Below are 26,083 nucleotides of genomic sequence, written 5' to 3'. Positions count from 1 at the left end.
CCATGTCTGCTTGCTTTGAGGGAGTGCAAAAGTCTCTCACTGAAACAATTATAAAATGATAACAAGCCAGAACCAAAGTGAGATATTCTCAAAGATGCCATCTGAGGCTAAGTATGGTATACTTTATGCTACTGCTAAATAAAATACTGGAAGGAGTCCCAGTTCAAATTCTAGATTATCAGGTTTCTTGCAATGTTGAAGACAATTATTTTAATCTTTGATGTTTTAATAGAAGAGTCAAATATTTTCTTCAGACAGGATTTCTTGCAGTTCATTTTCTGTCTTCTGAAATCTTGGAGAGGAGAGAAAGGGCAAAGCTTTTCTGCCCTTAGCTGGATGCTTACCTGAGTGCTTACAGCAAAGCCTCCCAACAAACACTGAAAACTGCTTGCACTACAGAGATTTCTTTTGGAGAAATGAATAATCCTCTCCCTCAGGTAGGGATGGAAGATATTTCCAATTATACTGGTAGAAAAGAGACCTCTCGTAGAATTGACATCCATGCCAGGAAAGGGTTGAAAAAGTGTTTATGAAGGTTGGTGAGCCTACAGCTTCATGTTCCTGATACATTTATTTCTACAGTATTTATAAAGTTGGTCAGCCACAATCATCTCATGTGTTAGGCTAGAGAAAATGTTTGAGAAAGGATGTGAGAAAATTTAATATTCTTTCTTCTGTTTTTCATCCTCAAATAGGAGACCAATCTTCAACAGCCATCTAATTGAGAAGGAGATAATCTGGTGTCTTCAATCTCTCAGACTAGTGCCCTAGCTCTTAGGCTGTAGCCTCCTCTGGGAGTGCAGCATTCTTCCTTCAGGGTTGTTAAGCCATGCTCAGTGGAAAACTTTTCTCCTCTTTGCCTTCAAAGTCCTGCACTTGTCTCTGAGTCATAGCACTACTTCAAAATGAATGGTGGTGGGGGATGTACATGTTCCACTGCAAAACAGGGTAATTTGAATCCCCCAAGACTACAAAATATGTCAAACACAGATCTCCAACTCCTGGTCAACACTTCTCTCTTCTCAGAATTGGTCAACACTTCTCTCTTCTGAGCTCTTGAAGAAAAGCATCAGGCAGTCCTGTATTCTCAAAACACTGAAGACTGAACAAAGTTTTTGTGTCTGTGAATCACACTTTCCTCACAGACTGAAGTCAGAACTGCAGCCAGCTGCCAAAATCCAAGATAGAGAGCATTTCATACACATCTGGTCCTCAAATGGTCAAAGCCTCCTTCCAAAGAGCACACTAGGTGTTATGAATCCAGCTTGTGTGCCTTGGGAACCCTAAGTCTGTGCCACGTTACTTAATCTATGAAGAGCTGGATGTCTAAATTGGGTTTATGAGTCACATTCGCAAAGGCAAACATATTAAAAGTATCTCTGAAAGCTGTGTTAAAGTATTGCATTTCAAAAGGAAGCTGTCAATGTGTTTTTACAGTAGTCTTAACTAGAAAGTAACACTGGGAACCCCTTGCAAGGGAGCTGTATTGTTACAAACTCCCTATCCAAGAAGATGTATCAGTAGGTATCTCTGCCTCAGCTGAATGGGCCCAAAAGTGGGACAACTGTTAATTCTCTTCTTATCTGTGGCATGTATCTTTCAGACCAAGCTGGCTAATTCCTTATCACTAGTATCACTAGACAGGATCTAAGGTTGGAACCATGACAAATTAGGTATAAGTGGATTTAAAAAAAAAAGAAAGAAAAAAAAAAAAAGAGAAGAAAATATTATTACAGGAGCTCAGGTTTTTTCCAGGCCTTTCAGTCAATATGTAACAAATTTCCCCATTCAGAACATTTATTACAGAAAAGAGTCTTGTTCCTTATTATGCAAATCTCCCTCTCACCACCTCTCATGTATCAGTTCTACCTTTCTGTAAATGCTTGACCTGTGCATGATTGCTGGAAAATTATTACTGATTCTGCAACTGAATCCACGGAAGCAATATTTCCCTCCATGGGAGGGATACAGTCCAGTGTTTTATTGGTATAACCAAACTGGGTAGGACCCAGCATAGCAAAACAACTGCCCAGAGACTTGGTTTTTTTCCCATTTTAGTTTATGTCATCCAGGAAGTAATGCAGCTTGACTAGCAAAAAAATACCCAGCCCGAAGCTGCAGGCAGTTCGATATCCACTAGGTGGATGTGCTGACAGAGTTGTGTTCAAAGAGGCTTTCCCAGTGCAAGTCCAGGTGCAGGCAGGTGGGTTTTCCACTGCTGTCCCTAATGCAAATACCAAGCTTCTCTTGTTTGCATTTTATTTGGATTTTTAGCCACTATTTAAGTGCCTATGAACATGATTTAACTTTATAGCTGAACTGCCTGTTGGACACAGCCAGTTGAAAAGGAGCATTGTACAGCCCTTCATTTTGCCATTTGGAATCAAGGGTGTTTTTCTCTGAGCTACTTCTTGTATTTTCGTGGTCCTTGGAATACCTTGCACCTGAAGTAAATTAGTGACAAAAAGCCCGAGGAACTTGTACATCAGGGTTGGGTTGAAGCAGTTCTTTTGTCTTTCAGTCCCTATTGCCCTCACGAAGTGAACAGCTCTGTATGCCAGTAACTTTACATGCTTCAACAGTCCCACTGAATAGTTCCCACATGACCTTACTGGTAACTGTAACATTAAGTGCTAACAACAGGAACACTCTGCATACAAAATTTTGTATCCTGCTCAGAGAAGGAGGAATGATCATCTCATCACAAAGGCTTGAGAATTTCACAATTTCCACCTTTGCATAGAAAATCCCCATTGCTGCTTCCCTTATGTTCAGGATGTCCCAAAGACAGTGATGAGTGTGGCAGTGAAACCCCTTGCATGAATCCACACTTGACCCCTAGCATTTAGGATGAACACCAAAAGAAGTCAAGAGGCTGATGTGTCTCTCATTTTAGGAGACACAGGAGCATAACCCCATGTGATAGTATTTTCTGCTCCTGCATCCCTTCATAAAGTGCTATAGAAATATGGCAACCTAAGGAATGACTCCAGAATACTGAAGGAGGGCATTTCTTTCAGCAATAACTTCAGCCTCCAAATATTATCATATAAGTACAGATGAGTTTTGAGGGGAATCTGTGAGAAATATTGCACACCCACATATGCAGTGACTGAAGCAGAATATGCTCGCTGAAGCTGAGAGTGGTATTTCACCATTTAGGAAGCTTTTTCATTAGTCAACTGTCTTTCAACAGCTAAACCCCATATTTGCTACCTTAATGTTGCTTAAAAAAAAAAAACAAACCAAAAACAAAACTAAAATCACCATGGATTCTTATCTCCTTTTCCAAGCAGTCTGATTTCTTCAACCCTAAACAATTTTGTCTTGGCACAGCTATTAGGCTACGTTAAACATTTCTGGGAAATGTGTGTCAAAGTCAGAGTGCTCATTGTTTAGTTTGAGCAATAGTTTCACATCTAAATGTGGGAAAATGCAACTCAGGAAAAAATAGGATTTATAAGAAAACCAGAATAAAAACGAAATTGAATTACTGATCTGACTGAATATGAAGTTGGGCCCCTGGTCCTTCAGTTTCATGTATAATCCTGAAATTTTACAGAAGCATTTGCTTATATACTTAGGGGAATTTTGCAGGACTCACTCTATCATTTCTATATAACTCTATATAACTGTCTTCTCTGAACCTGTTTTTAATTAATCTGTTACATATTCTAACTTCTAAAGAAAGGGATTTGGAAAAGCACTGGGCAACAGCCTTGCTTTATTCCTATTAAGTCAATGGTAAAACTCCCCTTAATTCCACTGGGAGCAGAATTAGCTCCATGCCAAGCCCATTTTCAAAATCGTGTCTTTAAGGCTCACACGATGCCTTCTCCCTGCCCTTGCTTAAAGCACAGACTTCCCTCTACTGTCGTTTTAGGGTTTTTTTTTTTGCTTTTTGTTTTGTTTTTTTTTAATCCCTTGTAAAATAAAGCCATGCAAATACACAAACAAACCAGCCTCAGCATCCTAACTTCTGAGACCACATATCTCACTGTTTTCTTTCTGACTGTGTGGTTAACCTTTTGGGGGAAATGTTCAAGATTACAGTGCTGAACTGCTGTGAAACTCTAGGTAGACTCTGAGTATGTTCCAAAAGAGTTGGAGATAAACCCCTGGATGTTGGCTGGGTTCCCTTTTTCTGTTAAAGTGACACAACATTTTATTCTTCTTACATGCCTGCTGATTATTGCATTGCTCTGTAACACGGGCAAAAATAATAAATCGATTTTTTTTTTTTTTGGAAACTTTCCCTCTCGCTTAATGCTTGGGGAGCTGGATGCAGCAATTTGATCCACTATCAAACTCGGTATTTCCTTGTGCCAACACACGATGGTCTTTTCATTCGTACGAGCTTAGATGAAAAGTCGGATTTTCACACTGCACAGATATACGTACCCTGCTTCCTTGGACAAGGTGCACTTTTACCTACAGAAAAAAACCAAAAAAACAATAAATTAAATTAACCCTTGTTTTTCACGCAAAGAACAGATAGAGGCTCGTCCTACCCGGCGGGTCAGGAGTTGTTCCCGGCCCCGCCGTGCCCCCGCTCCCCTCGCACCGCCCCCGGCCTGGCGCGCGCCCCCGGCGAGTGCGTGCGCGCCTGTGAGCGCGCAGGCCCCCGCCGCGCGCCCCTCCGGGCGTACCCGCGCGTGTGTGTGCGCGCACCAGCGTGCACGTGGGTGCACGAGGGCGCGCCGCCGGCATCTCTCGGAGCCGCGCACCCGCCCGCCCCGGGCCAACGCCGCCCACGGGGCCGAAGCGGGCGCGCCCCCGCCGCTGCTGCTGCTGCTGCCGCTCCCCTCCGGCCGCGGGGCTCCGGCGGCGCCCAGGGCAGCGCATCCCGCGGCTGAGCCCCGGGACCCGCGGTCCGGCAGCGCCCGCGCCCCGCCCCCCCCGCCATTGGGCCGGCGGCGGCCCCGCCCCGCCCCGCCCCGCCCCCGGCTGCCCGGCAGTTCCGCGCGGGCGGAGCGGGGAGCGGCACCCGCGGCGGCGGCGGCGGCCCGGCGGCAGCATGGGCTGGAGCTGACAGCGCCCGCCCCGCAGACGCTGCCGAGCGCTGCCGGCGGGGGAGCAGAGGGAGCGCGCCCGCAGGGAAGGGAAAAGTTGCCGCGTCCGCCCGGGGAAACTTTGTGCGGCCGAGGCGGGGAGGGGGCGGCGGAGCCCAGCCGTCCGGTGCGGTGCGGTGCGGTCCCTGCGCGGCGGCGGCGGGGCGCGCAGCGCGGCGCTGAGGCGGCGCGGGGGTCATGCCCGCCGCCAGCTTGCTGCCGCTCTTCGGTAGCGCGGCGGGGCCGGGGACGCTGGGCGGCTCCGCGGGCAGCGGCGCGGGCGGCGGGGGCAGGAAGGCGGCGGGCCCCGGCGCGTTCCGGCTGACGGAGAAGTTCGTGCTGCTGCTGGTGTTCAGCGCCTTCATCACCCTCTGCTTCGGGGCCATCTTTTTCCTGCCCGACTCCTCCAAGCTTCTCAGCGGCGTCTTCTTCCACTCGGCCGCCCTGCAGCCGCCGCCGCCGCCGCCCGGCGGGCAGCCCCGCGCCCCTCCGCAGCCCGGAGGCGGCCCGGCGGCGGCGGCGGCCGCGGGCGGGCCGGGCAGCCTGGAGCGGATCCGCGCGGACCACGAGCGGGCTCTGCGGGAGGCCAAGGAGACGCTGCAGAAGCTGCCCGAGGAGATCCGCAGAGACATCCGCCAGGACAAGGAGAAACTTCTGCAGGACGCCCGCGGCAGGAAGGAGGCGGGTGCCCCCGGGCTGCCCCAGCGCCTTTTCCGCCAGCCCGTCGGCGCCGTGGGGCAGGAGCCCGCCGACCCCGACGTCCGGCAGAGGAGGGAGAAAATCAAAGAGGTGGGTGGTGGTGACTGTCGGTCCCGCTCCGGGGGATGCGCCTCGACGCTCCCGCGCGGGGCAACAGGTCTCTGGCGGCTGTGTTGGGGGACCCCTGAGCCCTCCTGCCGCCTCCTCCTTGCGGGAAGAGGGTCTTTCTGGCCGGCTGTCCCTCGGTAGCCGCAGCGCAGGTCGGCGGCGGTTGCATCCTCGCAGCCCGCGGTGCGTTCCCGCTTGGGCGCCCGCGCTGCCGGCTCCGTTCCGGCTGCGCCTCCCTCCCTCCCGATGTTGCCGGGCTCCCCCAGCTGTTGCACCGAAACCCGGGCAGAAAGCAAAGCCCCGCCAGGGCTGGCAGGCTAGGGATCGCTTCGCGGGTCGCTGAGGGCTGGGGACGGCGACGCCGGGGAGAAAGAGCGGCGCGGGTCCGCCTGCGCTCCCCATGGGACGTCCCGGGCTCGGGCGGTGGGTGTCCGATCCCCCGCGGGTGCGGGAGGCAGCGGGGCACGGCTCCGTGCCCGTGCCGCGCTGCCGGCAGAGGAGCTCCCGGGGCTGTCCGGCGGGGCGCAGGTGCGGTGCAGCGCTCCAGAGGTGTCGCGGTCTGACTCGGGTTCGTGCGGTTCGCTATTCAGCGCTATCGGCTGTCTGAAGAGTTGAGGGCATTTGGCAAATACAGTCAATTTAGGTTGCAGCGGTAAAGCGTCAGAGCTGTGTGTGCTTTGACGAATTCCTTCAACCACCTTGTTTTGGTCCTGCTGCTCGGTTGGTTCAGGTACCGGTTTAAATCCTTCCCTACAAAAATTCTCCAAACTCTGTCTAGGTAATGCTGTCGTGGGCAGAGTTTGACAGGGTCCTCTAGCAGAAGAAGAATTTCCTTAGTAATACAGTTCAACTTCCCATCAGTGCTGGCTGGTTAATTTATCGAACTGACAATTTCAGCTGCCTGCAGAGATTAGGGTTTATGAATTAATTAGTAGTATATATTTCATGTACTGTGGTGATGGAAATGAGATAGGCTTACTACAGACTTACTACAGAGTATTTCAGTATTTGTGAAACCTGGTTAGCCTTAGTTAAAAGTATTTATTTTTATTGTGTGTTTGTACAGAGTGCTCTGAAAAGTGAGCTGTGATATCACATGGAGCATCATGTAATAAGCTCTCACAAATATCAAGTTGTGTTCTGTGCTCTGGAGTCCTTGTGCCACTTTAACTATTTCAGCAAATCGTGGAGCATAGTTTTAAGTCGTAAGCAGCATGTACCAATGCAAAGGTATTTTGAAGGGAGAAGGAGTACACGGGAGGAGTACACGGTACAGACCACATCTTGAAGTGTGCAGAGAGTATGTTGCCTTCTGGTTTAGTCATGCAGCCTCCCTGAGGTATATGGAAAGTTAGAAATACCAGCAAACTCTTTTTCCAGCTATGTGACATTGCCACGGAGAAGTATTTAGAAGTAATGAGGCTCCAGACCTGATGTACATGATTCTGTGGTACAGAAGACTGTAACAAGTAACTAAACAGGAGGAGGAAGATAGCAGCATGTTTAAGTGTTGTCCTGCTGGTCCCACTGTGTGCCAGCTGGTCTGAGTTACCTTTTGTTACATGTGGATATCCGTGTGTGTACTTACAAACATATGGCCAATATCTCTTCAATGTCCCTTTGCTTTCCATCCTCTCTCCTCCACTTCCACACAGAGCATCAGTTTCACAGTAGCCTCCCCAAACCAGAGTTTTGGCTGTTTAAGCATAGGAGATGACGCAGAAACTGCACTTTTTTTCCAGATCTTTGCTTTCCTTCATACCTCAGTTTAAGTCCTCAATACTAAGTGTTGTTTCTGGGAGTTTCTTTTCTTCCTAAATCACTGTGTGATCTTAACATCTTGGTTCCTTACTTGCTTTAGTATTTTTGCAGTACTTTGCCTGGTTTGTTTTTTGTCTTTTTATGAAGAATACATTTTTCCATTGACAATAAAACAGTGTTTCTGTTCTGTGCTGACTTGCTTCACATTGTTTCATGTGTTGGCTTTTTTGTTGCTTTTCTCTTTGTCTTTTTGCAAGCTTTAGTCCCCTTTTTTATATTGTTACCTTAGTGTCAAGATTGATTTCTAATCTGCAGTCTTTTTAGCTTAGTTTTAAAACTTTAAATAGTTTTAAATTGTATCTTTTTAAAGTATGAACTTTTGTACTCTACTGTAAATGCACAGAAACCAGAATTATCCCTTAAAAGTTTTTCTCTTTGTGCCCAGTGGTTACATGCTGGAGATGCAAACATAAAAAACCTTTCTGCTTTCATACTCTTTTGAGCCTGGAATTCGCATCTGCATTGTATGATCTATGTCATATATCTAGAACTCAACATTTGAAGCTAGTCTTAGTGATACTTTTTACAGAAGGAAGCAAGTTACTTTAAAAGAAAAGAATGCCAAAAAATAAGGTTGTTCTTCCCTGTGTTTCTGTTCTGGAAGGGCTCCATCCCGCTAATGTGCTGACATAAAGCTGAGAAGGGAGATACCTTAGAGCTGCTTTGTCCATTTACTGTTTTAAATTTTAAGTTGACATGTGTGTTTAGAAGTCCAGCCAGTACAATATCACTTAGAATCACAAAACAATGAAATGCTGTGATTCTATGGCATTTTTTAGCCAAGTTTTGTTCTAGAAATTTTAACCACTTTTTCTACAGCTTGCTCTTTTATATTAGGAAAAAAAAATTAACAGGGTGAAACTTAAACCAAGAAGGAAATATAAAGGTTCTTGAACCTCTCTTAGTATTTAAACCAACACGATATTACCAAAAAGAAATGCTAGATGCTTATTGAGCAAGTAAAACACTTATGGAAACATGAAGTAGAGATCCTTTTGCTATGAGGGAACCCTCACTTCTTTTTCACTCTGTCAGAACTACATGGTTGCTCTCAGGGTGTGTGTGGAAAGGTCTGCCCCACTGTGTTACTGGGGCCTGGCTGTGTGCAGGCAGGGGTGTGAATCAGAGACCAGCCATACTGATGGGTGCTGTGCTGGTGCTCTGTTTCTCTTCTGTTGATGTGTTACAGGCAACCTCAGAGGAAAGAGCAGCACTGCCAGCAGTGGGGCTTTCCCCACTACTTCCTGTTCTACTGCTGTCAGTTGCTTGTGGCTGCTGATTGTTTTACTGCATGGCCTGGGTGTTGTCCTCATGCAGGATGCCTCATGGAGGCTCGAGCAATGAAGCACGCTTTGAGCATAGCAGCATAAGTGCATTTGCCAGAATTTACATTCTTCAGTCAGTTCCTCCAGTGCTCCCATGACTTGGAGCAAGGTCTGGGTCCCTGGTATGCCTGTGGCAAGTGCCTCCTGTGGTATCTGTTCCCTACCTGGAAAAAAGGAGTGGAAGGCAGTGTTGATTCCGTTCCACTCAAGTGCAATGTCTTCCAGTCTCTGCTTTTGTCACTGTTGGTTATGGCTGGACACCATTATTCCTGATGTCAAGGGAAGACTTGCAGGTGCATAGGTAGTTGATACAAGCAAAAGAAATTATTAGAAGAGGATGACAATAGTGGAAAGAGGCTATGAAGGCAGGAGATGATTCTTTTCATTAAAAAAATCTGATTTTGAGTCTTCTCCAAGTCTCAGTCCTCTCTCTTCCAAGAAAAAGAAAACGGTGCTGGAATTATTTAGGTGTTAAGAAAACAGCAAAACCTAAGCTCTTTTTATTTTAAAGCAAAAGAATAGAAACAATGAGTGAGCTAGCTCAGGTACTAGAAGCTATATAATCACATTAGTGTGGTGCTCTGCCCAGACTAATTAATCCTGCTGAACAGCAAGCTCTATGGTGGAGCACCATACTAATGCAGCTGTGCTGTTCTTGTACAAGGTAACTAGCTTGGAAACTGTTCACATTATTGATCAGAGCTGTTTGGACATGTTTTCAGGATAAAAGCCTCCCTGGTAAACTGGAATCAATGTCTAAAGAGCATGGTCATGCAGTGCTCCAAGTACTTGCACAGCTCTCAGCTGTTGCAGTCATGTAGTACAAGTCTTGCAGAGAAGAATTTGAGCACCAGTCCTTTGAGCTCAACAGGGCACTAGCTGCAATTCAGCAAAACAGACTCTGCAGCTTCCCTCCCCATCTCTCTGTAAAGAAATGAATTGAGGTGGCATTGGCAGGGTGAATTCTGAAGCTTTTTTAAGTCCTATGGTGGCTTTTATGCAATTTAGATGAAAGTCTCAGTAATGTTACAGGGATATTCAGCAATATCTTGAGGAAAGAAAGCTTGTGAGCATGGAAATAAAGCACTAATCAGAGATCTAATATGTGCTTGACATTAAATACTTGGTCATAATAAGATCTCTTCATTAACAAGGAGTGATGGCAAAAATTATGGATGGTCACTCACTGCTGTGGAAGGGTAGTTGGCCCCTTGTGTCTTCCTGCATGCTTCCACCAGCTGCTTTCCTACTGCCTGGTATCCTGGTGCTGCTGCTCAGGAAGGTCCAGTGCCAGCTGGATGGAGTTTTATTTCCTTATGAGGGTGTTTACATGACAAGGTGAGCTCACTAATACTTCTTGCTATTGGAAAAGGAGAACAAGTCTCTTCATCCCACTTTTGATTGCATTCTCCCACTATCTACTTTCTGTGATTTTCACTGCATCCCTCCATAATCTGCTTCAGCTCAGTAAGTCAGCTAAAAACTGTCAGAGAAAAAAAAAAGAAAGAAATTGGATGGATTTCTGCTAAACTTTCTGTCAGGTTGGTGAGTCAAAGGTGTTAATGAAAGGGTTGACTTGGTGCTAGTTTTGGCTGTGGTGAGGGAGCAGGTGGAAGAAAGGTATGAAATCTCTTTGAGTAGCTCTGTCTTAGCACCTGGTTTCTGTTCTTCTTGCCTAAGCTCTCCATTAAAACTGAATCTCTGCAATGAGACCTTTGCAGAGCAAAGGTTCTATCTACTGTAATCATCTTTAGCAGAATGAAGCATTTCACTTCAGAAGGTTTACCTCCCAACCCCTCTTCTCATAACAGAATAGGAGACAGGAAGTACAGAAACAGGAATTACTGAAGCCCCAGCTACTGTACACCAAAATTCAGTGCACTTTTACTTGTGAAGACCTTCATAGGAGAGGAAACAGTTAAAATACAGCAGTTGAAGTACTGGGTGGTTTGAGTTTCAAACAGAAAAAGCCACATTCCCTGATGGTACATTTCTTTAAGAACATGATTCAGTGAAAGGAAAAGAGTTGACATGTAATGAGTAAGCAGTGTGGTGATTCCTGCCAACATGCTGATGATGCAATCAATGCATTTCGAAAGAAGTTTTCCTGAAGTATCTTGTGACCTTAATGCTGACACAGTATACTTGTTATTAAGTTTGTTGAAGTTTAAAATTAATCTTGTTTTTTTCTCACCCAAAGCTTTGTTTATTTACTTTTAATCTTCAGTATTTTTGTATTTGCTATTTCTTTTCGAGTGTTTGATAGTGCTTTCCTTCCTGATAAATACTGTTTGTGTTGTGGGGTTTTTTTTTATGGTTTTATAAAAGTCACTGAGGAGGTGAATAAAGTGCCTAAAGATGGGAATCACATATGATAATGGTAAGCTGGAGGTGGCCAGGGTTGCCTTATGATATCCAAAATGTCACAAACCAATAAGTTAAAGTGCTTGCTTAGGGTTAATGGCACTACAGGATGCAGAGAAGCTTCAGCTGTGTTACTGAGTATGATTCAGTGACTCACTTGGCAGAACCTATGGAGAGCCAGATCAACTTGCCAACCAGATGTGAAGCTATTCTTGCTTTAGTTGGGTTTGTGCCCTGGGGGGTAGGGAGCTGAAAGGGTTTAGTAGAATTCTGAGCACAGTGGATGCAGTGGACCCCCACTAAGCCCACTGCATTTAAAAGGAGAGGAAAATGGAGGAGAATGGTCTGAGGTATCTTTATGTCCCCAAAATATGAAATAGGGTATATATTTGCCAAATTAATGTTCTCCCTGATAAGACACCTTAGAGTCTTTTTAGGGAAGGACATTGTTTCAGGTGAGTTGTTTCAGGTGCTGCCTTGTTTGGGTTTGTTTTGTTTGGGGATTTTCAGTGAGAACCTCATAGCCTCCCTTCAGTCAAATGATCTTGGATTTGAACTGGGATCATGAGTGGGAGGGGTGTTTCACTGTATGACTGTGTGCATATCTGATTGGAATAGGGTGTGTTCCCAATTGCTGGTTCTTGTTTTTATAGCCTTGCACCTGTTTTCTGTGTGCTAAGAATAATATTTAATTTTCCTATCTTCAGGCTTGGTCTGTATTCTCAACAGGTAAACTTATCAAAAGTAACTGAATGTCCTTTATAACCAGATCCTCAGAATTGTGGGGGAAATGAAAAGGCTTTAAATGTTGGGTGAAAAACATCTGGTTTTCACCAAAAAAAAAAAAAACCAAACCAAACAAAAGAAGCACATGACTAATTCTTTATCTTTCTGTAAAGGCAAAATGTAAATTCCAGACACATAGGACTCTTCATGAGAACTAAATAAGGTGATGTAAACATGTGAGATAAAGCTTAAAATGGAATATCTCCTGTACTTCAGCAGAAGTTACATTCTCATAGTGATGATTTTGTACTTAATGCTAGTGTAGTAGCCTATGGCAGCCAATTAATATAAAGAAATAGACTAAATCATAATGTTAGTAAGTACAGTTGCCTAAGGCTGTAGTTCTATGCTGCAGACAAACTGAAGCAGAAAAAATTCCACCTGTTTATTAAAATCTACTGTTAAGATAAAAAAAAGGTCTTATCTCATTCAGGGAGCAAATAAGAGTGGTAGACAGCCAGGCTTTGATACCTTCTTTGAATGTTAATGAAAGCACAGGATTTATGAAAAGGAAGTCATGGAGAGGCAGAAGACAGCTCTTCTTGTGGAAAATAATTAATGTCCTTGCAGAAAGACCTGTGTGACTGTTGGATGTACAGACCTTTTCTTAAAGTTGTCTGAAACATACTGCTCTGAGGATTGCTGTGTGTTAACTTCCTCTTTGGTTAGCTTGGGGTGTTTTCTAGCTCAGGGAGCCAGCATAAGAGGAAATTACTGTGGTTTTCATCTTAAAGATACTATCTTGATAAGTGTTTCCTTTATTTACAAATAAGAAATTTGTCTTCCCAACTTATTTGGCATAGTAAGAGCAATATTTCAGGAAAGTGGCTTTGATTCAGTGTTCACTCCATCTTAACAGTGCAGCACTTACTCTGACAATAAATTGCTACCTGAGGTGGTACAGAGATGATGAGACACTCTGGTTGTGTGTCTTTTTTGGTAACAAACTCAAGTATTCAGACGTGTCTCTGTGTAAAGCAGATTTTAGACACTCAGTTTTGAAGGGTTTTGTGGTCTCTTCCTAAGTTATCTATAGAAGAACTGTGATTTTACTAGTGAGGGAAATAACTGGGGGGGATGAGGGACTGTGAATTAAGCAATATGGGCAATGTACCAGATGCTCAATATGCTGATTCCTTTTGTGTGAAAATTTTCTTTATCCACAACATTATACAGTTTTTTGGTTTTTGTTTTTCTTTTTTCACTGAGTTGTTTGAGCTTTTTAAAGCATGTGACATAAAGATTGTGTGCACACTTCTGAGAGGCATCTTCTGTTTTGCTGTTTTCCATGACTCTTTAATCGTGTCTGCAAGTCTGTTATGAAAACATAATTGGTGAGTAATGAAGCTTATGCTTCCCCAAACCAGATGAAATTAAACTTTTCACAGACTTGTGGTTGAGCCTCAGTTCTATTGCTTGGCAGCCCTGCCTGCAGAGTCCAGAAGGCTTTGGTGTTGAGAGGAAGCACTTGGGTGCTTTTCTAGGGCTGAGAGCAGTCCATTGATTCACCCAGGGTTGCACAGTGTGCCAGGTTTCAGAGCAGAACGTGGAGACCTGGTTCCTGTTTGGTCGTGCCCCACTAAACCAGGGGCTGTTGCTTTGTGCTGGGTGAAGGCTGTCTTGGCTCCCACCTGTGCTGCAGGTGTCCAGCACGGGTGTGTCACTTCATTAGGGTCAGTTTAAACGTGAGCTTTCAGTGTGATTCATGATTGCACGTGAGCAGCTTTGCTTTAGCACTAAACTGCTGCTAAATGCATTGCTTTATTGCAGGGACAGGTAAAGCCTGAGACTCCCTGGTTCTGTGTTTAGATCATTAGCTTTGGAAGCTTTTGAAGCAACACTTGAGCGCTGTGCTCCAGTGCTGTTATGAAGGAAGGCATGTAGAGTAGTAAAACTCCTAGTTTGCCTTTCTTGCATCTTGAAATCTTCAGTTTGAACTCTGTTGTAACCAAGAAAGGCTTGCATTAAATAATATGACAACTTGCTATAAACTCTCCACGGTAAGCTGGTTGGATTTTATAGCCGGTATTTATGAAGATACAGGTATTGCTCATTTTGATGCCTCTGATTTTAAAAGCTTTTCAAACAGATTGAATAACCTGCTGTTACATTCTTATAACTGTTAAAATTAAACATTCACAGTCCTTGTGAGAACACTGAGATATGTGGTCTCTTAGGCAAGGGTAACTACAAGTGCAAAATCTATTTCCATTTGTCTTCCTACTCCTTCTTGGAAGCTGCATGTACCTTGGTTTTAAACTTGTTTTAAGAATACAGTAAGTGAGTGGACTCTGACTTATTTGAAACTTTGACCCTTTCTTTTAAGGGCAAATCTCTAATCAGATAAGAAAATAGGTGAAAATCAGAAGAGATGGTAGGCAATACTGTGCAAAGGACTGAAAAGATTCTGTGCAATGAATGAGCTGATGACTGTGGAACATCTGGCTGTTATAAGACTTTGTGTGCATCTCAAAAATACTTGTAGAAGAATCAGCTTCTTTCTCTGACACTGGATAGAAACAGAAGTTGCAGTTTTAATGGAAAAGTATGCAGCTTTGCACTTCCCATATGGAGATATATAATGCTGGCAATTTAGGGTAGAGGCAGTTCTATGTGTTTTTCATATGAATAAAGTAGAAAGAAAGAATGTCTGATACTTTCTTCCCAGAATTTTACATCATCTCACTTGTGTAGGGGTGATCATATTGTTTGGCAACATAAACCCTCTTTTTCAATTATTTATTAAAAGTCAGTGTCTGCTTTTAAAACATTGCAGTAAAATGACATTAGATCAGTGTGGCTTGCTTCTTTAATTAGCATTCAGACCACTGTGAGACTATTTTTTACAAGTATCTGCATACTTTTCTTTCACTTAGTTCCCTGCTTAATATGAATCTTTGCCTTTTGAAATTCCTTTTGTTCAGGGACTGCTTTCTTCCAAGGAAAGAGGAAGTAGCTAGTGTAAAAGAATATCAAGCTAAAAAAAAAAACATTTTGCTTTCAAAGTGTAGTGCTTAAGGAGATAGTAATTTTACTATTCAGTGACAGACACATGCAGATGCAGACCCAGCCTTTAACTCTGCTCACACTTTTCTCACTGCCTTTGAGCACTGACATCTGTTGGTGCAGTGAATGGTGCTACTGCTGTCAAAGCTTTGCCCATACTGCTGTCTGTGGGGAAATCTGTTGCTACTGTGGTTGTAGTTCTCCACCCATCTGTGATTTTAAGAATTGCACTTGATATTCTGAATTGGACCTAGGTAGTAATACTAAATTCTTTAAAGCCTAAAGAAGAGAAATAGATGTTAATTATTTCCAGTGATGTATTTCCATCCCTCACCCCCATCAAGCAACAGAAAACCTAATTACCATTTAGAGAGTAGAAGAGTTATAGATGTTACTTATTTTAAAAGTTATACTACTTCTAAACTGCATGCTGCTTTCTCTGTTCTGATGAGATCGTCTGAAGAATCACCATGGGGAAAACTATGACCAACTGCAAATTGGCTGGTATTTTATGTCTTATTCTGTAAATCTCTAGAGTAAGTGTGGCACTGAACTTGAACTGACTGAAATAGAAAGGTGTGTGATCTTGTCAAGGGCTGAAGATCACAGATCAAGAAGTGTACTTCAAAGAAATTACCTTTCTGAAGAAAAGCCCATATGTCTCTTCATGTAGTTTCTTAAAAAAACAAATTAATGTATTGATAGAGATGTATTCTTATCTCTCTCCATATGTATGTTTTACATAAGAGTGAAATATGCTGTGCAATTGGTCTGTTTTCTGTAGCTGAGAATGCAGTTTGTTAGGGACAAGCTCTGTGTGGTCTGAAAAAAGTTAAAGGCATAGGGTTTGTTTTGTTTGACAAATTTTCATATAAATTGGAAATAGAATTATACATATGCTACAAGCAAAATCCAGAACATTAGGATGAAGCAAAGAAATCCTTATGTTTCAGTAATCAGCTTTACTCAAGTTATTTTTTTATTATATAAATCTAAATATTTCAGAAAGTAGATGTCCCCTAGGAAAGTTTTCAGACTTCATGGAAACAGTTTTCATATGCAGCCTTATCATCTGTAGGCATTATGGAGACTCAGCTGGTCTGGGTTTATGCACACTGGAGTCCTATTTGTTCTCTTTCCCAGCCTTCTGCTTACCATAGAATTTTGTTGTTGAGAAGGAGAGAAATTCAGGCTCACCACTGGACCTCTGGAGGCCTGATCTCTTGCATAGAGCAGAGCTGACTTCAAAATAAAATTGAGTTGCTCAGTCTTGTGCACTCAAGCATGGAAGATCTCTGCAGGGGGACATTCTGCAGCCCCTCTGGACAAACCTATTCCGGTGTCTGAAGACCCTTATTGTAGGATTTTTGAATTGTTATTGTGGCTAGATAAAATTTCTCTTGCTGCAACTGATGACACTGCCTTTACTCCTTTCATTGTGCCACACTGAGATTATCTGGGCTACCTTTTCTCCATGGGTATCCCCTAAGTCATTAAGAAGCCTCTCTTTTCTAGACCAAATCTCTTGTCCACCTTGTTGACTGCTGGAGTTTGGATTACACGTGGAGTTGGCGACTGCGTGTGTGTTTGCTCATTGGGTCAGTTGAACCCCAGGGACACGTCACTCCTAGCTAGCTGCTAGTTAGACTTTGACCTGTTTACAGCTGTCTTGAAAGTGTCAAGCCAGCCACTTTTTTATGAGTCTTGTCCATTCCTTTTTCACTGCTTAGTGCTCAGGCAGGACTGTGTCAAAAGGCCTGTCAGGGAAATTGTGTCTACTGTGCTGCCCTCATCCACAGAGCCAGTGGCTTCATCATAAGTAACTGGGTCTATTTGATAAATTTTGCCTTTGGGAAATTTTCCTTACCATTTGCAAAGGTTTTGTCCTTCATATTCCTGGAAACAGAGTGAAGGAGGTTCTGCTCCATTTTCTTCCCAAGGTTTGGAATAAAGCTGTCTTGTAATTCCCCAGAATTTCCTTGTTGTTTTTTTTTTCCTCAGTTACCAGTGCCTGTTTGGTTTGGTCCTTCATTTGTTGTTGATGTAAAGGCACCTCCTGTCCTCTGGCAGCTTCCAGATGAGTTTTGGCTTCCTCTTCCCTGGTGCCCAGCCAGTGTTTCTGAGCTGCTGTTGGACATCTCCCCACATTTTCTCTCCTCTTCCCTGGAGGTTTGTCCTCCACCTGAGCTCCTTATGCAGCCACCCTCCTCTCCTGATGTGGCACATTGAAGGTCAATGAGATCTCCTGGGCACCTTAGCCCTACAGGGGATTCTCCCATGGGATCCTGTAGATCAGGTCCCTGAAGAAACTGAGCTAATTCCTCTCAAGTTCAGGGTCTTATATTGCCTTCTGCAGTTCTTTCGGGATTGTAATCTCTGCTGTCTAGCATTTAATTTAAATAGACTTGGGGTTTAGACATTTCTCATTCATGCATCAGTTGCTCTGAAGCAAGCTTTTATCCTGGGAGTTGGGGTGGTGGAGGGAAATGCCAATGCAGCCTTTCTGGCTATTTTGCTGCCTCTGTTTCTCTGGGGAAGCCCAGCAGGCAACTGTATGTTAGCTCAGCAGATATTTTTTGTATTTAAAAAGATGAGGAAATGTTTACTGGACAAAGAGATTTGGTTAAGGGACAAGACAGGGACTTGCCATTAGAATTTTTGAAATACTAGCTATTGATGAAAAACAAAGCTCTTAGTTGCAGCTTTTGCCACTTTGTGGCAAAAGATGTGGCTGTGGGTGGGTGACTAGCACCCTGACATGGTCTGTGTGCTGTTTTGAGGTATCTTTCCTCTGCATACCTCTGATCAAAATATCAGTCACCTGATGTTTATACAATGCAAATATGAAACTAAGGACGTGAAAGCTAACAGAGTCGTTTCAAAGTTGTTAGGTTTGGAGTTTGTATTAAAACTTACATGGATGCCATTAAAGTAGGTTTAAAGCACGGTTCTGTCTGATTTCTTTTTTAAGGGGCTAACTGCTAGCTTATAAACATGTATTTTTCAATTAAATTTCCTTCTGGTTTTTGTGACTTAATATGGGGGAGGAACTGTAAATATTTTTACAGTGGGGTTGTACTGTTAAACTACACACAGATTCAGAAGAGTTCAACTCATCAGCATTTGATTTTCTGTCACTTTTGACATCATAAAGAGGTCTGGCTTTACAGAAGCTTGGTTTTGAAAATGAAGTCTTTCCTTACACTGCCACATGCTCAGTGTCCAGACCCTCTAGTCACTTCTAAAAGGGTTGGTTTCCAGCATTATAGAAATACATGAGCATCCCTTCAATTTGATATACCTATTCTGATTTTGTGATGTGAGAAGCAAAGCTCCTCCTGTCTATAGCAGGGACTATATAACCTTCCTTTTGCCCCAAAGTTATGGTCCTTTGTTATGGGAACAGTGACCAAACATAGGTTTTTATTTGGCCCTATAAGTGTGAAAAGGTAGCTGTTAAAAGCCTATAATGAGTACTTTTGGTAGGAACTGAGTAAGTTTGAGGAAAGGGCTCTGAGATTTTAAAGAGGAGTTAGGCTTATTTTAATTTTCATTAGACTATTTTCTACTGTACCTGAATATGGAGGTTTCATTTCATCAAGAAAGCAAGTTATTTTGGATGTTTAGCAATCCATAGCATGATCAGTGGCTGCACCTGTCCACTTCTACATTTTTGATCAGTGACTTGAATCAAAGTTTCAGCATTTTCCTACATAAGGCTGATCCTGTAGTCTAAACCAGTGAAATCACACCATTTTGATCTCTTGCACGTGAAAAGAAATTTCTAGATGAACAGTCACCTGGTGGGCACTGAGAGAACATTTTTTTTTTGGTCAGCTGTAGTCTTGATCATAAGAACCTAGAGGACACAAATATTGATGGAGCTATTTTAAACACAGAGTAGTGCACTGCAAGGTATTACATGTGTGCATTTCAGAGTACCTCTGCAGTAGCTTCATGGTGTGCTAATTACCCAATACTGTGTTCTCTAATGGGGGGGGGGTTTTACTGAGTTTTTCCTTACCTTTTGTTTGAGCATAGTATTTTTGTGATGCCAGTTATATTCTCTATTTTTCACGAGGAGTTTTTCTCACTTCAGATTCCTGCCACTGTTTGCAAAACATGTATGTTTTCTAAGGAAGGCACAGGACTGGTGGCTGATGCCAAAGACGAGTCTCCAAACCAGCTTTAAAAGTCCCTGTGTTCAAGTGAACACTGCAGTGTAAATAAATGTGGACGTGATCAGCTGCCTCAATGCCAAACACACTGAAATATCTGTTTTACCAGCCCTACCTTGTGTCCACATATAGAAACATTCCCTGAGAACTTTGTGGCTGATTTTACTGCAGCATCACCAATAATGATTCTCTTGTGCTTGGTAACTTGGTTGCCCTTAATCCTGTGTTATGTGGGGACCTTCTGCAGGCCGTGAATGCCCTATTATTTGGAAGATAATAACTTATTCATAATTTCTTTTGGATATTCCTGCTATGCTGTAATATCTGGTTTCAAATATGCTATTTCTAGGAAGCATCCTGGGTGGCATTGTACATGCTTTAATCAAAACAAGAGGGAATTTGTTACATGTTATGTTTTCTTCTCCCCGCCCCCTCAGTCTCGCTCAAATTTCAACTTCAGCCTTTTCTTGGACTTTACTAAATTCCACAAAGATCTTATGTATAAGAAAGAGGGAAAATTTTCTGATGCGATCAGGCAAACTTGCTCATCCTTCATTTAAAACCTAGTAACTGGGAATGTTGTGAATGTGACACATTTTACCAAGGAAATCAGCATTTAAGAGCGTTTGGAGTGGAGGAAGATTTGTATGTGTCTGGATATATAAATCTATATGTCTGTTAGTGAAAAAAGACTAAAGAAAAAGCTCATACCCTGATACATGGAATAATTGCCAAAGAAGTAAACTGAAATTGTAATTTTTACACAGCATGCTTTTCTATAGTGTGAGTATTTCACAGCTGTTCCTGCTTGTATGTGAGACTGAAGCCTGGGAAATGCCCTTGTTTTGGCTGGGGAGCAGGGAGGAAGTGTTTAGCTCAGATGATGAAAGGTATTTCTTGAAACTTAGCATGGAGCTGTAGATAAAGTTGGACTGATGACTATTATATGGGCTCTGATTAAATGTTGTATAATTCATATATTTTGCCTTTCACCCTTTGGAATGCTGGGGATAAAGAATATTTTTGGTCTTCAGAAGGGCTATTACTAACTAAATATAGACCTCTTTGGGCAACAGCAGTATTTGCTTGCAAGTCAGAATGTGCTGAAAAACAAATTTTATTCACTACTTTACAGCTTACTGAAAATTCTTATCAGCAGGTCTCAATCAGCTTTTTCTACAAGGTACTTGACAAGAATTTAATTTCTACAGTTAATTCACATAGTTAATGTCTCACTTTGGGACATCTCTCAGTTTCCTCGTGCTCTCCAGCTTTTGTGAGATGGTTAGTATTACTGAAGTAGCAATGACCTCACTAATACCTCTAGACAAATTTAGAAATAATTTGGGGTTTTCCAGCAGAATTTAATTTATTTTAGCATCTGTCTCTAAACCCACTTGCTTCTGTCTCTACAGAAAAGTAGGGAAAATATGTATTGTGAGGAAAAAAAAAAGATTTTTGCCTTTTCATGACCTTTTAAGATCTGTACAGTCAACCACTTTCCCCAGATCAGCACAAAAACTCATGTTCTTTTTATTCTCCCTTGGACTTTGGCAGTACACTTAAAATTCTAACCAGCTGTGGTTCTGCCAGATCAGAGCTGGAAGGAAATTCACCAAAACCCCACTGCTTTTTTGGCACACACTTTACCACTGAAAAATCATCTCTCCCTGAAGTCACAGTGTGTGTGCTGGTGTTATTCATAGAATAACATGGCATGTGCACCTGGTGCCAAGCCTTTTGGAGCACAGGGGGCAAATATTTCTGAAAGGGAATGAAGATTGTGGAATATTTGTACTTTTCCTTGAAATTTGGGCATAGGTTGAACATATATACCTCTATTTACTTTGTAAATGTGGACTAAAGCCAAGCTAAAACTGTAGTCCACTTTGATCTTAGAAAACATACCTTCCATGAACAAATTATTACAGTAGTTTGCTTCCAAGAGATGGAATCACTGAAAGATGCCTCCATCAGGGGTGGGGTACTTAACTCTCCCACTGTCTACCTTGTAAGGTAACTGTGACATGATGGCATGGAACTGGCATTTCCCAATGATTTCTTGAAACATTCTAATGTCCCATCATTAGTGTTGAGAATGAAGACAGAGAATTAGAGGGAGCACTGCTGTGAAAGTGGCTTTCTTTCTTTATGGCTGTATCTGTCACTTTCAAACATTGCAAATGATGCTCCACACAGACTGCTGTTCCTCCAAAAGAAAGCAGTAAACAATATCTCTTTAAATCAATGAAAAAGGCACTAGACTGCAAATATTAAACAAGCTTTTCAGGGCATGTGTTTTGGAAGACTGTAGTTTTTGAATTTGAGTTTATTTAATTCTGCCGCAGAACTTCAAATACAGATGTATTTCTGATGTGCTGCCTCTTGCAGACCCTTCATTTTATAATCTGCTTGAAACTGCCTTGGGTTTAGTCTGCAGTCTGATTACAGCACTCACTTGCACCAGCAGGCATTATTGACTTTTGATGCTGACTTTATAACTTCCTCAAAAAATGTAAAATACTTGCTCAGTATTTAAGCTTGATAGTTTCTTGCTCTGGCATCTGGTTATTACCTATTATTAGCGAGTAGCAGAGACATCATATATAAAGGTAGGCATGAAGTCAGGTAGAGAAATGGAAAGCCTGAGCTGCTAAATATTTTAATTCTAGTGGTGTATTGTGGCACCAACTCTTTGGCTTTCCATCTTTGGCCAGAGGCCGTGGTATGAGACCAGTTCCAGTAGTACCACGCACCAGAGCAAAGCCTTCTCTCCTGTGTTGTACAGCCCAAAGGCTTTCCTGCCACATCTCACTGCTCTTGAATGGGACATGAAAAGCTCCAGGCTGTTCAGCACTCCAGCTGTGGGCCCTGACTGGTGTGACACTTCTGGAGGGGTCTGCTTTGATGTAGCTGGGGCAATGGTTAGTGACCTATTTCAGAGTCAGTAGCAGATGAACACACTGCCTAGTAGCTCTTGTCAAAGCTACTGCACTAGTACGTGTAAAAGGACCAAGCTCAAAGCTGATTTTTCCTCAAAGAAATGACAGCCTTAAAAGAATATAGGCTATTAATGGGTACAAGTAGAATACAAGGAAATGAGTCTCTTGTGTTCATCAGGGTAAGGCAGTGATAGAGTTGCCTTGTTTGTTTTTACGACTGACAGATGGGACAATAAGATTTCCACTGCAATATTCACATCAGTACTTCGTTGCCTTCCTTAACTACCGCAGGCTAATTTTTTAACTCTCAATTAACCATGTCAGCTAAAAGTTTGCAAATATGCTTAACTGAGTGTGCTGGGTTGACCCTGGGTGGAAGTCAGATGCCCACCAAAGCTGCTCTGTCTCTCCCCTCCTCAGCTGAACAGGTGAGAGAGAATAGAATGAAAGGCTTGTGGGTAGACATAAGGACAGGGAGAGGTCACTCACCAGTCACTGTCATGGGCATAACAGCTTCAACATGGGGAGATCAAATCTGATTAGGGTAATGAAAAGTAAACCCAAATCTCAGAATACATTTCCTCCTTCTTTTCTTCCTGGGATTAGCTTCACTGCTAATTTTGTCTGCCTCCTTCCCCTCCAGTGGTGGAGAGGACAGTGAGTGGAGTCTGTGGCCAGTTCATGACACATTTTCTCTGCTGTTCCTTTCTCCTCAGGGGCAGACTACTCAAACTCTTCCTCAGCTTGGGGTTCCTCCAGCAGGAGACAGTCTTTTCCAAACTTCTCCAACAGGAGTCCTTCCCACATGCTGCTGTTCTTCATGAACTGCTCTAGCATGGGTCCCTTCCATGGGGTGCAGTCCTGGTGCTCTGGTTTTTATACAGAGAATGATGTTCCATGGTATGGAATATCTCTTTCCCCAGTTCAGTCAGCTGTCCTGGCCATGCTCTCTCACAGCTTCTTGTGCACCTGCTGACAGAGTCTGGGAAACTTGAAAAGTCCTTGACTTGGATAAGTACCACTTAGCAACAACGAAAACATTGGTGTGTTATCAACGTTAGTCTCTTACTGAATCCAAAACTCAGCACTGTACAGCTACTGAGAAGAAAATTAACTCCATCCTAGCCAGAATCAGGACACCAATACATACGAGTTTGCTGTTCCATGTGCTTGGCAGCCCTAAATCACTGGACACGGGGAATGATGAATTGTTTTGATTAACAGGAAGCAACTAGGATACATTGTGTCCTATTCTAAACAAATGATGTCAGACCCTTCCACTGTGTCCTGGTTTTTAAACAAACTTAAACAACCTAAAACCATTGCTAATTACAGATTCAAGCCACAATGTTCAGATGAGATCTCTGTGTGTGGTCAGTCTTCTCTTTTGCATGTGGAGAAAATATGATTCAGCATTTTGTGAAAGTGAGCAGAGAAAACAAACTTAACAGATGTGTCAGGAGGGGTTTTTTTTATGATAGTTTTCTTTCAAGTGGACATTACCGGATAGAAACCTTGTAGTTTTACTTTGTTTTAGAACCTATGTAGTTTTACTTTGTTAGTCCCAAACACAGCAGCAGAAGAGCGTTGGAAGAACTGAAAAATCTTTCTCAAATTCTTTGAGTAAAACATTTCACATATTTGTTAAAAAGTAGTATCAGACCAACAACTATGTCTTTCTCTTCCAGTTTTGAACAGAGATACTGTGAAAGAATAAGTTCTAGGAATGAAACATACTGCAGTTTTGAGAAGATTGTAAGAAGCTATCCCAATAGCTCATATGTTCAACTTCTGTGCTCAAAAAGGAGCTTTGTGTACTTCTGGTGAAATGTTATATCCTTAGAAGGACTGAAACCTCTGTTGTCCTAAACTGTCATCTTAGACATCTAAGGCATGTTAATTTAACATGCTAAATGTTATATTAGAATCCTTAAAAGTTAAAAGTTCTGGATTTCTGAAATTTGATTCTGAAGTCAGTAAATGTGTAGAGACTGAGATCATAGGCAGATAACTGCTCATCACTGAGAGTTAAAAAATGCTGCTCATAAACATGTTGCAAAAACTGGATACCATGCTAACACATGGCAATTTTATATAAAGTTCTTATGGATGGATCTAATGAAATATTTCAGAGAAGATGAGAATTTCTTCCCCATCTTTGAATGCAGGCACTAAGATTTAAGGCACATTAGTTTCTTCTAATTCAAATATAGTAGATAATTAGAAGGGAGTATATCACACGTTTCAGTCAAGTATATTCTCCACTACTACAATCTTTACCAAAATGAATAATAAAAGCATACTTTATTTCAAACTTTAAGATTAAATGGAGTCTGTGTTTTTAGGAAAGCACTGTAATTGGGAGAAAGAGGTGTAAGAGTAAGACATCAGTTTTTATGGTGTACTTAGTGGTGTTATTTACATCTATTCTGAGAAATATTCCTGTTTGTCAAATATAAGGCACATCAAATGAAACTACTAGGTGATAAAACCAGGAAAAACCTGCTCTTTGCACACTATGTTGCAGAGCTGTAGAGATCATTCTGCAGGATGTTATGAGTATAAAAAATTCAAACCAGCTCAGAAAACAGTTGAGTAATTTCGTGGAAGAAAACTCTACTGGGCATTATTAATCATGCAAGCATCACATCTGGCTCCAAAAGTCTTCCACTCTCAAGTTCTGAACACTCTTATTACTCATAGGAAATGTTTATTTGTTTGTACTATTCATAAGCATTTGTTAGGGGTAGGAAACCGTAGTAGATACGCCTTTTAGACTGATCTGGCAGTCATTTTTTGTGTTGAGTATCTTCTGAGAACTGGAATGGTTGTTGCCTGCCTTGGCCTGGGAGAAATCTATTTTTGAGACAGGAAAAACAATCAAAAAAGGTCCTGAGTAAAGTTATTTGCATTGTTTCAGAATGGTACAAACAGAATTCATAACTTTCATGAGCAGAGTTCCATTAGTATTACCCGAATGAGCTATAAACCTGGGGAAAGGTCTGCTCCATATTTGAAGAGCTCAGGAGTTCCTCTCTAGCTGTTCCCTCACCTGCAGGAGAGAGAGCACGCACTGCATTGATAATGTGCCCTCAAACACCCCATTTGTCTCTCCTTGCATTCCCTTCTCCCGTTCTCTGCTTTCCAAGCTCTTTCCATTTGTCATCCTCAGCGCAGTTAACCAGCCTGGTTTTGCTTTCCTCGCCGGCCTCCATCCTGTCAAAAGCTGGCAGTGTGTTATCTCTGCCACCTGCCTGCCCTTTGTCCCTCGCTGCCTTGTCGGGGTGCCGCAGGGAAGGGTGAGCCGTGCGTGTGTGGGCTGCTCCCCCTGTGTTATCGGCAGCATCTCGCACGCCGGGGCGGTGCTGGTATCTCGCCGCTATTATCTCGGCACAGCGCCTCCAGCCTGGCAGCGCTCACAGTCTGGCAGTCTGTAATTCTTTGCGCCCGCACCCCCAAAAAGCTTGCAGAATAACACAGTTCACACATACCTCGATGTTTATGTAACTGTAGATGTAGCTGGAGTTTTCCTGAAGTCTTTCTATAGGGATAACCGCGGCTGTTTGCACTGGAGATCTGGGGACTTGGTAGCTGGGAAAGAAGAATAAACTTGGGAAAGGGGTTGAGCCCAGAGCTGGGTAGAGAACATTCCTGATGGAAAAATTTGAGATTTAAGGAAGAAACGTGAGACTGAAGAACAATATATTTATTTTCAAAAAATGCTTCACCCAAAAGTAGAATCTTCAGAATTTACAAAAGCTGCTCGTGGGCAGGCACTAAGGCAGAAATGAAAACTGACAGGA

General features: G+C 42.8%; 1 protein-coding gene across 1 annotated transcript in view; it reads left to right on the top strand.

Annotated features, from left to right (window-relative positions):
* Nucleotides 1–4,925: 4,925 nt before the first annotated feature.
* The window catches only part of MAN1A1 (mannosidase alpha class 1A member 1), a 140,109-nt gene continuing 118,951 nt past the window's right edge, over nucleotides 4,926–26,083 (top strand). Inside the window, exon 1 of the mRNA XM_054628676.2 lies at nucleotides 4,926–5,840. Within this exon, the coding sequence (XP_054484651.2) occupies nucleotides 5,250–5,840 (591 nt within the window). The 5' untranslated portion in view covers nucleotides 4,926–5,249. The remainder of the gene's footprint in view (nucleotides 5,841–26,083) is intronic.

Source organism: Agelaius phoeniceus, chromosome 3 (genome assembly GCF_051311805.1).
Source record: "Agelaius phoeniceus isolate bAgePho1 chromosome 3, bAgePho1.hap1, whole genome shotgun sequence".
NCBI lineage: Eukaryota > Metazoa > Chordata > Aves > Passeriformes > Icteridae > Agelaius > Agelaius phoeniceus.
Note: the sequence above shows the minus strand (reverse complement) of the source record. Positions and strands in the feature narration are given on the sequence as shown.